Source organism: Pediculus humanus, genomic scaffold (genome assembly GCF_000006295.1).
Source record: "Pediculus humanus corporis 1103172107647 genomic scaffold, whole genome shotgun sequence".
In the NCBI taxonomy this organism is placed as follows: Eukaryota; Metazoa; Arthropoda; class Insecta; order Psocodea; family Pediculidae; genus Pediculus; species Pediculus humanus.
The window spans coordinates 369,457-382,127 of record NW_002987257.1 but is presented as its reverse complement, the minus strand read 5'-3'; the positions used below and the strand labels follow the sequence as shown (position 1 = coordinate 382,127).

The following is a 12,671-nucleotide window of genomic DNA, read 5'->3' as shown; positions in this document are numbered from 1 at the left end:
TAAATTTAATAAAGAAAAACCGAAAAGAAATCGCCAAAGTTTTTTTTAAGAAGAAAAAAATTTAAAAAAAAAAAAACAAAATGGCGGAGAAAAGGCAGAAAAGTTTTTTTTTTCCTCTACTTTTTAGCACTCTTCTCTATAAATAAATCAATAATCAAACGATGAAAATGACTAAATGGAACACTTTTAAAGGGTTTCAACTTTAATATTTAAATATATGCAAATCGTGGATGAGTGAGTGAGTGAGCGAACGAAAAAGAGAGAGAGAGAAAAAGAGTAAAAATGGGGAGGTCAATGCATTACAACATTTACAATATTAAAAAGTTTTAAAGCTTTAAGAATTTAAAGTTTTTGTTTGTGTGCCAGAGGCGGGGGGCAAGAGGGCGGGGCGGAACAGAAACTTGGAAGTACAGAAAAGAAGAAAAATTTTTTTTTGTTTTTTATGTGAAAATGTGTTGTTGATGTTACGTATATATATATTTTAATTAATAAAAAATTAATTATGTTGTTTTTGAATTATTAAAATTATTATTATTATTCTTTTTTCATTAACTTCTGCCACGTTCAAACTCTAAAATACAAAATTCTTACGATTCTTTTTAAACAAACTTTATAATTAAAAAATTTTTTTTTTTTTTTTAAATCGTAAAAATTTTTGCTGTTGTGATCCTGATGATAAGTGATTACGTCATTTCCGGTCGTTTTTATATAAAAATTTAAATTTATGAAAAAACAAAAAAAAAAAAAAAGAAAAAATTCAATTTAAAAAATTAAAATTTCCCGATTTACAAAAAAAAAAGAAAAAAAAAAAATTATAACTTCCGTAATAATATTATTTTTTTTCCAGTCATTTTTTTCTTTTGACACGAAATCGTGCCAACAATAAAAAAAAAAAAAATGAAATTTTAATTTATTTGCCATAACGAAATTAAATGAACACGATCAACAAAAAAAAAAAAAAAAAAAAAGAAAAAAAAAATTTTTTATTTCTTTTTTTTTTTTATTTCGTCATTTTTTTATTGTTATTATTATTATTATTATTATTATTATTATTATTATTTTACTTTTCGTATTAAATTAAATTTTAATAACAAAAATTACGAAAAGTTTAATAAAAATACAAAAACGAGTTTTTAAAAAAAATTATATACCAAATTTAACTTTGCCGGCAATTAACTTTTCCATTTTTTGTGATTTTAATCCTTAAATCAAATTACGCCCCCCCACTCTCCCCACCCTCTCTCACCACCCTCCTCATTTAATTATAAATATTAAAATTGACATTTAACGGATGAATATGAGATCTCGTCCTTTTTTGTATTTGATTATTATTTACAGAAAACGTTGGTTGGTCAACCTTTTAATTTTTTAAATAAAATTTAACGACAAATTTCTTGAATTTTATTTTTCAACCTTTTGGATTTGACTGGTAAGAGACAAAAACATCGTGGAAGAAGACGAAAGAATTATTTTAAACTTTTTTTTTCATTCTTCCGTAATTGAATTCGACGTTATTTTCATTTGTAAAGTTTAAGTTTAAAAAAAAAAAAAAAGGTAAAAATTAAATTTTTTTTTCTAATTAATAATAATACTAATAATAATAATAATAAATTAAATACTTTATGAAATGTTATAAATAATATTAAAATGAATGAAAAAAAAAATTTATAATTTACGGCAACGCTGTAATAAATTCTTTAAAAAAAAAAAATTTTTTTTCTTTCTTACGTCAATAATTCCAGATTTCATTTCAATGTTAAATATATATTTTCCTTTTTATTCCGTTCGAATCACGATTTCATAAAATAAGAAAAAAAAAAAAGAGAAAAATTTTTTTTTTTTACGTCATAAAAATTCATCGTGGAAGCAGCCATTAAATAATAATTTTTTTTTCCTTTTCCTTTTCTTTTCTTTTCTTCTCCCCCTTTTTTTTCCTCTTAAATAAAACCGACAGATAGAAGGAAAGAAAAAAAAAATAAATATAAAAAAAAAAATTTTTTCCTTACCATTTTTAGTGCTATTATTATTATTATTATTACTATTATTATTATTACTATTTTATCGGATATCGTCATAAAAATTTTGCAAAGTAAAAAAAAAAAAATAAAACACGAAAATTTTCTTTAAACGGCTTAAAATGTATACAATTTATTTACACGTGATACATAAAAAAAAAATCATCGGGGTCGGGTCATTGGAAAAAATATTTTTTTTATTATTATTTAAAAATTTAAAAAAATCATCATCATCATCATCATCATTATTATTACCATCACGGGTAACTCTTAACCATCGAAGTCTATCTAACGGTCTAACATTAAAAAAAAAACAATTTGTATTAAATTTACGTCGGAATAAAATATTTAAAAGTAAATAAAAAAAAAAATTATTTTAAAGTGGCAGCAGAAATGTTCACAATAAACTTTTTTTTTTTTGTTTAGTAAACGTAAATTTCAATCTCGAGGGAAAAACAAAACAATTTTTTATTCCAAAACAAAAAAAAAAAAAAAAGCAAAAGAAATTTTTTTATTTTTACGTTTAATAATTTATGTTTTTTTTTTGTTTGTCATTTTTTTTTAACGTAACTTTCATTTACAAAAAAAACAAAACAAAAACAAAATTCCAAACGTGCCGTAATAATAATAATAATAATAATAATGTTTAAAATTGTGGAAACGAAAACTAATTTCGGAAAATTGATAACGATTCGTTTTGTCACAAAAAGTATATTATTTATTTATTTATTTTATTAAAAATTTTTTTTTTATTAAAAATAAAAGGACAAATTTGAATTTAAATGAAACAAACGAAAACAAAACAAACGAACAAACATTAAAACGTTATAACGTATGAGTTTAATTTGTATTCACAGCAGGCTATGCAACAGTAAAAAAAAAAAAATTTACTCTTTATCACCACGTGGCACAAATCATTTTTTACTTTTTATTTTTATTTTTAATTTTTACTCCATTATTATTATTGAAAATAATTAATTATAAATATAAAAAAAACTAAAAAATTAAATATTACTGTATAGTCTATATAGATTTTCCTCCGATATTTCTCTCTCATAATAATAATAATAATAAGAAAGATGGCGGAATGTAATAAAAGAATATGGCGAGTGTGCAACGGTTGACATGTTTTTACGTCATGTCGACTTATTTAATTAATTTTAATAGTTTTATTTATTAGTTAAGTTATAAGTTATATATATCAAAAGTTTTGTAATTGAATCTAGTTTATTGTGTGTTATAATTATTTTTTTAAAATATTATTTAGTAATAATTATATTATTTTAAGTTTGAATAAATAAATAGTCAACGGTTTTATGTGTCAAAAGAAAACGTAGGCAATAAAAACTTAAGAAAATTCTATCTAATAACGAATAATATATTATATCTAATTATAACGAATAAGTACCTCATTTTAAGACTTGAATTTCACTTGGAAAAACGTTAGGCTAACAAAAAAATGGAGCCAAATACCCTAAAATTTTACATTTATTTGTATTTTTATAAGGAGTTTAACTAAATATCGTTTTCCTTCTCATCATAATAAACAAGAGTTGAAGTAATTTAATAATAATATTTATTAATTATTGATTTGATATATTGATTTAAAGTAAAATTTCAATACTCTTATCTTTAAGGGTTAATTCACTGATTGTTGATTGTTTTAAGCCTTTTGTTAAGTTAGCTTGTTTCATTATAACATAGTGTATCAAGAGATAGTGTAATACTCCCTATAAATCAATCAAAATCAGGAGGAATTGGTAGCCTATACAATAACTGATTTTAGTGTACTGAATTGTGATATGCATAATAGACTCCATTTAATAATTTTGCATCTCTTGAGCTGATTATGAATAAATAGTTGAGTTAAATATCTTGTCACTCTAAATAGAAAAAAGAGACAGTTTAATGAAAATACTTTTAGTTAATTAATTTATTGCATCAGGTGGATATAAAATCTCCGTACTCCTGATTTTAAGTGTGAATCCTCTAATTTTACGTTATTTTACTCCATTTTCTTATGTTAGCCTCTTTCATTACAACATATTTTGCCATTTGTTTAGCGTAAAATTTTTCCTAATTTGACGCTATAGAAAAAAATTTTTTTTTTTAAAATATATATTTTCTTTCTGTTTTCGATTGACAAAAAAAAGAAAAGAAAGTATGGAAGAGCGCATTCAATTAAAAAAAAAAAACAATGTCGACCGTTAAAAAGAAGGGGAAAAGAAGAAGAATAAAAAATTTTTTTTTCTTGTATTGTTTTCTTTAATTCTTAACCGAACTCTATAATTGAAATATAGAAAAATTAGTTTTCTTTTCTTTTTCCTTTTTTTTTTTTCTTTTCCATTGAGCTAAAGTATAAAAAAAACGATAATAATAATAATAATAATAATAATAGAACAATAAAAAAAAAGAAAAGAAAAGGTCGAATGATTTCATCCCCATCATTATTAGTTAGAAAATTAATAAGGAAAAAAAATAGTAATAATAAAATAAATTACGGGTGGTAATTTGTGTTATTATACGTACGTATACACACATGCACGTCCCCCCTCCCCCACACACAAAAACGTGTTTATTTATTTTTAATTAATTGAACCTTATTAAGGGTATTAAAAAAAAAAAAAATTACGGTCATTATTATCATCATCAAAAGGAAATAATATCGGGGGTGGGGGGGTGAAAACGATTGATTTAGATTTGATTTAATGATTAGTTAGCGAAAAATGAAAATGTAAAATAGTTGTTACGTTGTCGTTTAGTATTCGATAATCGATAAATAAATAAAAATTTTTTTTCCCCAATTTTTAATTGCCTGACTTAAAATAACGAAATTTAAATGTCGTCGTGTGTTTTATATATATATTCCCCCGATAAATATTTTTACTCGGGGGCACAATAACCACCATACAGAAAAGAGAGAGAGAGAGAAAAGGTTTTATTTTATTTTTCCCCATTTATCAGCAAATTAATACTTCATGTGTTAACCACCAAGTCGAACCCCACCAAAGAAGAACAAAAAAAAAAAAAAAAAACTCGTTCTTCCCCTGCTGCTTTTTTCACAAAAAAAAATTAATCATTTCTTTCGTTTAAATGTGACTCCGACGCCATTTCTTTTTTTATTATCATTATTATTATCGTTTATATTTAATTTGAATATAAAAAAAAACTCTTTGATATTGAAATTTGTACCGGAAATAATTATTTGAAGATACACGGTGGTGATAATATTTGATGAGTGATGGTAACGAAAAGGAAAACTACGGAAATTTTTTACGTAGTTGGAAAAAAAAAAATAATAATAATAATAATGTATTCGTCTTTCGTGTTTTTTTTTTATTATATATGAGAGACTATTGTCAAGATCGTATGACCACTTGTATTGACATTACAAAACAAATCCATTTATCAATTTCGTCGGATGGAAGAAGAAAAAAGAAAGAAAGAAACCATTTTTACATTTATTCATTGACTTATTTCCGCCCTAAAATTTTAAAACCTCATCAATCAATCAATCAATCATTTGAAACGTGCGGTTTCTAAGATTTTTATACACACACACTCTCTCTCTCCCTCTCTTTATGAGTTTACTTTATTTTTTTTTTTCTATTGTTTCATGAACATGAAAACATAAAAAAAAAAAAAAAAAAACAATTGATACGAAGATGTCTCATCATCATCCGCCGCCGCCATCTTCGTCATCTACCGCATCATCATCCACATGAATTCTTTTTTTTTTTTTTCTAATGACCCGACGATCGCAACATAAAATCTTGGAACGTAATTATAATCAATAAAAATACCTTTTCAAACGTAGGTAAAAAGAAAAAAAAAAAAAATAATAATAATAATGAATCGTGTAAAAAATTTACTTACATCCCAAAACATTATTGTCCATATCGTCATCTTCGTTTCCTTTATTATCTTCCATTTCATACATTCCATCTTATATAAGCAGCGTGATAAAAGAAATAAAAAAAAAACCAAAAGTAATAAAAATAATTTATTTATGTACTCAAAGGTTTTGAAAAGAGACAGAAAGAAAGAGAGAGAGAGAGAGAGAGAAAATAAACAGAAAAACAAATTTGTTAAGAGCAAAAAAATTTTTTTTAAAATTATTATCAACATCTACACAAATTTTTGAAAATAATAATAAATTTTTCTTTCCCCCCGCTCCCCTCCCTATCGCCCCCCGGCCTGAATGTTCATTATCGCACGTCAAATTCAAAAAAGAAAAAAAAAGGGCAATGACTTTTTATTATCACACGCAAAAAAAAAGTGAAAAGAAAGATAAAAAAAAGAAAGAAAGGTTTTTCCTTGAACTTTTTTTCTAAAATAAAATGGAAAAAAATAGAAAAAAAAAGAAAATTTTTACAAAAGAATTTTTTTTCTTTTTTTTTGACTGATGGCAGCAACAACAACAACAACAGCAAAAGAAATCAGTGACGTTGTTGTTCACGTATAGAAATTTTACAATTGTAAATGGAAAAGTTTTACGAAAAAAAAAAAAAAATTTCCGTTTACTGTCACTGTAACTGGAGGAAATTGTCTTTCAAAATTCTAAAATATTAAAAATGAAAAAAAAAAAAAAAAAAAGGAAAAAAATGGAAAGAAGCAAAAAAAAATTTTTTTTTTTTGCTGAAAATAATAATAATAATAATAATAATTTTTACGTTCGTTCCGACACGGAATCCCCGAGCTCGTTTTTTTTTTTAAAATTTATTTTCGAATTCGATCGTGAGAATTTTTTTTTAACCCTCTCCCTCATTTTTTCTTTTTTTTGTTTAAACTCTGCTGGAAATTTTTTTTTTTTTAAATTAAAATAATTACTCGACAGATCGCAAAAACACCCCTCTTCCATTTTTCTTTTCGTCAAATAAAATTTACCTTGAGACAAAATAAGCAAAAAAAAAAAAAAAAATAGCAAAAGTGACAACAGCAACAACAACAAGAGAAAATGAGTATTGTTGTTATCATTACAAAAAATAAATCTTTAACAACCCTTACGGACAAACAAGCAGTAAAAAAAACAAAAAATTATCGATTAACGCAAAAACGCAAAAAAAAAAAACATTCCCCACAAACAACAAATCCATTTGCTAAAATTTAGAATTTAAGCAAACAACCCCTGTTGATGATATGGTGGTAGTACGTACTGTACAACACACAATGGAAGCAAATTCATTACCGAAAGCAAATGGATTGAAAATTAATTAAAATTAATAGCTCTTGACCATGCGTGAGAGCAAAAAAAAAAAAAAAATTTTTTTCGAAAAATGGAGCGGAAAGAGGGGGGAAAAAATTTATGTAATAACTCTTGGGAGGAAAGGGAAAGGGGGAGGGAGGAAAAAAGCAAAAATTAATTAATCAATTAATTAATTAATTAACGACTCATTGGAAAACAATTTTTTCGTTTTTTTTTAAATAACAACAATTTATACCTTTTTTTTTTGTTTTTAAATTTTACGTTTAAAAATAAAATCGAAACGATGATAAATTAATAATAGAGATACTCATTCAACCGTTTCGTAAAATATCTCGGGTGGGAGAAGGGGCGGGGTGGGGAAAAAAACCGGAAATTGAAAAAATAAAAAAAATTTCCTCTCTTCCCTCCCCCGACCCCTTTTCCACCCCTTGTATTTCTTCCTTTCATTAAACCCGTAAAATACAACTGAAATGATTTACACAAAAAAAACGAAACATAAAAAAAATTTTTAAATCAATTTAAAAAAAAAAAAAAATTTTTTGTTACCGCAAAATACATTATCACGTGAGTCAGCATTAAAACCCCTCCCCCTTCTCTCTTTCTCCAGCGCTCGTTCGTTTAAAATTCCAGATTGTGTGGAAATTTTCTACCGCAACACGTTGAAAATATTACACGAATCTCTCGTTACTTGTTGTTTGGAAAACACTTAATCGAAAATAAAAGGTAAATACGAACGGAAATAAAATTTTTCCTTGTTTACAGTTACAAACGGAGTAAGTTCGAACGAGAGGAGGAAAAACAAAAACAACCCAAGGGTGGGAATTTTTACTCATCACGTAATGATGATTTCAACCGCTCCATTTTTTTCCTGAAGGAGGAGGGAGGGGGAAAAGGAAGAAAAAGTAAAAAAAAAACTCACCTGGACAAGGTATCGAACATTCATCTTTCATAACAGAAAGACCTTGGCACGTTTGACCACCGTTTAACGGTGATGGATTATTGCAAAGACGAGTTTTTTTACGGATTCCTCTTCCGCATCGAACGCTACATTCGCTCCAGCTTTGCCATTGTGACCAACCCCCGTTAACTGGGAAAAAAAAATCAAATCGTTATCATTCATTTTTTTTTTTAATTAAAAATAAAATTACTCGATCGTCCATTTTTTTTTTTAATTACAAACCCTTACGCTAACAAAAATTATTGATATTTTAAATTCTAGAAAATGTCATTTTATTATTATTATTATTACTATCGTCGAAAGCAAATAAAACGAAAAGAAATTTATAATAAAAAACTGGACAAAAAAGAGAAAAGTAGAAAAAAACACGGAAACTTTTCTTTTATTTTTTCTTTTACTTTTTTTTATTCGCCGATTTTAACAACTTACGGAAACAATTAAAAACTCAACTTTTGCGATTTCCACTTCCTTTGATGCATTTCCAAAGGAGGAAAAGGAAAAGAAAGGAAAAAAAAGAAGGAAAAAAGAAGGAAAGAAAGAAAAAAAAATTTTTTTTTAAATGGAAAAATGAATAATGAACCGAGTCAAATAAATTTAAAAGGAAATGAGAAGGAAGATGAAAAGGAAAATCCTTCATTAAATACTTCGGGAGATGTAGAAGAAAAAAAAAGAAAAAAGGAAAATTCTAGAAAAAGAAATTTTTTTTTTTTTCCTTCATAACCGCTAAACAATTTTTGTAATAATAACTTTTTTTTTTCATCGTGCGATATATACACACGATAAATATATATTTTCATTAAACTTTTTTAATATTTTCCTCTTTTTAAAAAAAAAAGATAAAGAAAACATTTTTGAATTAATAAATCTGCTACTACGATTTGTTTTAAAACTTTGATTGTTGCATTTACGGATGAATAATTCTGGATAAGGAAAAAAAAAAACTTTTTCCAGAAAATTGAGACCCTCTAATGTGTAGGCGATTAACTGTCTTTTAATTCTAAAATGAAACCATGGATCACTCTCTATGAATCTTTCCCCATCCTACTTTTTCTCATCTTATTCTTCTTCTTCCTTTTCCTTCTCTATCTCTCTCTCTCTCTCTCAAGTTATAAATAGATTTATAGACGAGGAAAAGAAAAAAAAAATAAGAAAAAATATATATATAAAACGAAGGGCAAAAAGTAAAAAAAAAAAAAAATGGAAGAAAAGAATGAAAAAAAGAAAAAAAAGAAAAGTTTCGAGGTTTGAGGGGTTGAAAAATCGTTAAATGAATGGTCCCACTTCAAAAGGGCGAAAAAAGAAAAATGAAAAACTTACGATGAGAATTAATTTTTTTTTTCGAGTGATTTTCTTTTTTCTTTTTAACTATCATTTTCCCTCCTACGCGGTTTGTTTTAAATTTAACCTTAAAGCTTTTCCCCCCTCCCCCCATAAAAAAAAGAAACGAGATGATTTTACAGAGAGAGAGAAAGAAAGAAAAAAATTACTACAAGACCGATTGAATTTTAACAATTAATAAATAATTTTTACCATATCCGTTTCCTCTTCTTTCTCACCCCTCTTCCCCTCCCACCTCTTTCTCTCTCTCAAAAAAAACATTAAGAAACTTTTTATTATTAAAATTATTATTAAAATATTTTTTTAAAACATTAAACAGACTTTTTTTTTAGTTTTTTTAAAATCAAAAAAAAAATTTCAACCATTTTTATTTCAACCGGAAATAATTTATTTTACCAACTGAAAAGTTGGTTAAAAAAAAAAAAGTTTTCAAATTTAAAATGAATTTTATTTTTTTTTTTACGGGAAAAAAGTGAAACGATAAAAAAATTTAAAGCGAAAGAAAACCTGCAAAAAGGAAAACTTATGAATCGTTTCCTGTTATTTTCTTTTTTCCTTTTTTTCCTTTTTTTAAATATACATAAAAAGGTAAATTTATTTTTTGTTTTTATATTTTTGCTATGATTGATATGCATCGATGATTGCATAAAAGCAAATAAAAAAAAATTAATTAATTAATTGAACTTAGAGGTAATAAAAAATGGCGGAAAGAAAAGCAAAAAAAAAATTACAATATTTAAATAAACAATAACACGACGTCGAGGCAATAGTAAGTGATTTTTAAATTGAAACGTTTATTTTTAATCTCGGTTATTTATCACAAAAATGATAAGAAGGAATTCACACAATTCAATCTTTTACACGCACGCACAAGCCGTACAACAAATCCAAATATGCGAAAATTATTTAATTTTCTCGAAACTTCCAAGAAAATTGTTATATATATATATTTTCTCTCTCTCTCTCAAAAATCACTTGTGCGTAAAGTAAATCTCATGAAGTTTTAAAACGAGAGTTAAGAAGAAGAAGATGTATAGGGTATGAAAAAATAACTACGCGTGGAAAATCAAAATTTTCAAAACATTTTAGTTCGACATACAAAAATCATTGGAAAGATACAGGAAGTGACATTAACTTTCTCATGCAAACCCATTTTGAAGGGTCAAAAAAAAAAAAAAGGGAAAATTGGGGGAAAAGTTGAATCCATCGGTATTAGTTAGCTACATGTGCAGCACAATCACATTCGTTTCCACCCTTAAATTCCAACCTCTTCCTCCTTCTCCTTCTCCTCTTTTGATCCCTTCTACCACCGCCACCCATTTCCCTATTCCTTCTTTCATATCCATTGTATTCACTCACACATGACCTTTAAGGCTGTTACCAACTTGTCACATTTTTTTTTTTTTTTCCACCGACTCGGTATTTTTTTCTACTCGTCTTCTTTTTATAATGATCAACTGTTAAATTTTTTATTCGGGGAAAAAAAAAAAATTCCTACAGGAAAAGGAAGAATTGAAGTAGTAGGGGGCAAGGGGGAGGGAGGGAGGGGGCGGAAAAGGGAACGAAAAGGAAAAACTTTTATAGTTGTTATTTACGGTAATAATTACTTTGTAATCTTATACGTATAAATTCATATTGCCAAAAGCCAAAATTTAATCTTCCTCATTTTTGCCCTCTTCGTACACACCGTTCTCGTTTCCCTTCGACATCATTCATTCACTCATTCATTCATTCCCTTTCCTACCCTTTCATCCACAATTTCTAGTTTTCTCTCTTTTTCTCTCTTATCCATTATCACGATAATACGTTTTTGTAATTCAACACGGGGGAAAATATCTGTTAATGATCGATATTTATTTATTTATTTTTTTTCAAATTCCCAAAGAAATTCGAAACTATTATTATTATTTCATATATCGTGATACAATAATAATAATAATAATTTGTGATTTCTCATGGAGGATTCTAGGCAATAAGTTTTCCTCGTGAACGCTTCGTCTGCTGCTTCATTGTTTGTTAAAACTCTTCAAATTCATGATGCTGAAAAGGTAAATGACGCTTTTTATATAAAGTATTTCGTATCAGTGATTTTGTTTCGACAAACCATTTTATGAAAAATTTTCTATTTTTCCCCTATACCCTTCCCCTTTTTAGTCGTGGCAGCAGAAAATATTATTTCTATGAATGCCTTTTTTTTTTTTTTTACCTCCGACCAAACAGAAAAAAAAATCAATTAATTTCTTTTAATTTTTTTTTTTTTATTTCGTAAACCCCCCCCCCCCATAAAAAAAAACAAAAAATTTCAAATTTCTCGGGGCGGTTCCTTTAAAAAAAAAAAAAAAAAAAAGATTTTGGCTTAGGTAGGAAATTAAAAAAAGGAAAAATAAAAGGAAAAAAAGGAAAAAAAAGGAAAAAAAAATTCAATCGAAACCACATTTTTCATGTTTACCTAACATTTTATACTTTTTATTACCTTTTCCGCTTTTTTTTTTTTGTTATTATACGCGAATAAAATAAAAAATTTAAAAAAAAAAATATGCTTTGATTATAAGCCAAACGTTAAACAAACAACCTTTTAATAAAATGTTTACAAAAAAAAAAAATTAATAAATAAAAGAGAAAAAGTGAGAAGAGATGAAAATAAAAAAAATTAAAATAATAATAATAAGTAAATTTGTTTTTTTTTAAAATATATTTTCTACCCATTTAAAAAATAAATAAATATATTTTTTGGAATGTAGTCAAAATTGTAAAAAAAAAAGAAAAGATTTTTCCTTTTGTGAGTTTTCTTTAAAAAAAGAAAAAGAAAAACGTTTTAAATGAAGATGCTGCGGTGGTCCAAACACCCTAAGGATGAAAAAAAGAAATCATAACAATAAAAGCTTGAATTATATATTTTTTTTTCTAAAAAAAAAAAAAAAAAGAAAAAGAAACGTTAACAATGAAATTTCATATCATAAGAGGAGGAAAAAAAAAGAATAAAAGGAAAGATGACGAAGAAGAAAAAATAAGGGAAAAATGGAAAGATGGGAAGAAAAAGAAAGAAAGAGGAAGAGAAATCTTAAGAAAATGTTAAAATTTTGTAAAAGACCTCAGACAATCAATTTTCTAAAAATGACAAGATGAGAAAAGGTCGAGGATAAAACAATGATTA

General features: G+C 25.9%; 1 protein-coding gene across 1 annotated transcript; it reads right to left on the bottom strand.

The window, feature by feature from the left end:
* Positions 1–7,867: 7,867 nt before the first annotated feature.
* Phum_PHUM273400 (netrin receptor unc5c, putative) lies at positions 7,868–8,658 on the bottom strand (the record flags this gene model as incomplete). Its single annotated transcript, XM_002426710.1, has 3 exons — positions 7,868–7,926; positions 8,141–8,308; positions 8,625–8,658. The coding sequence occupies 3 exons, from the start codon at positions 8,656–8,658 to the stop codon at positions 7,868–7,870; spliced, it is 261 nt and encodes an 86-aa protein (XP_002426755.1).
* Positions 8,659–12,671: the final 4,013 nt, after the last annotated feature.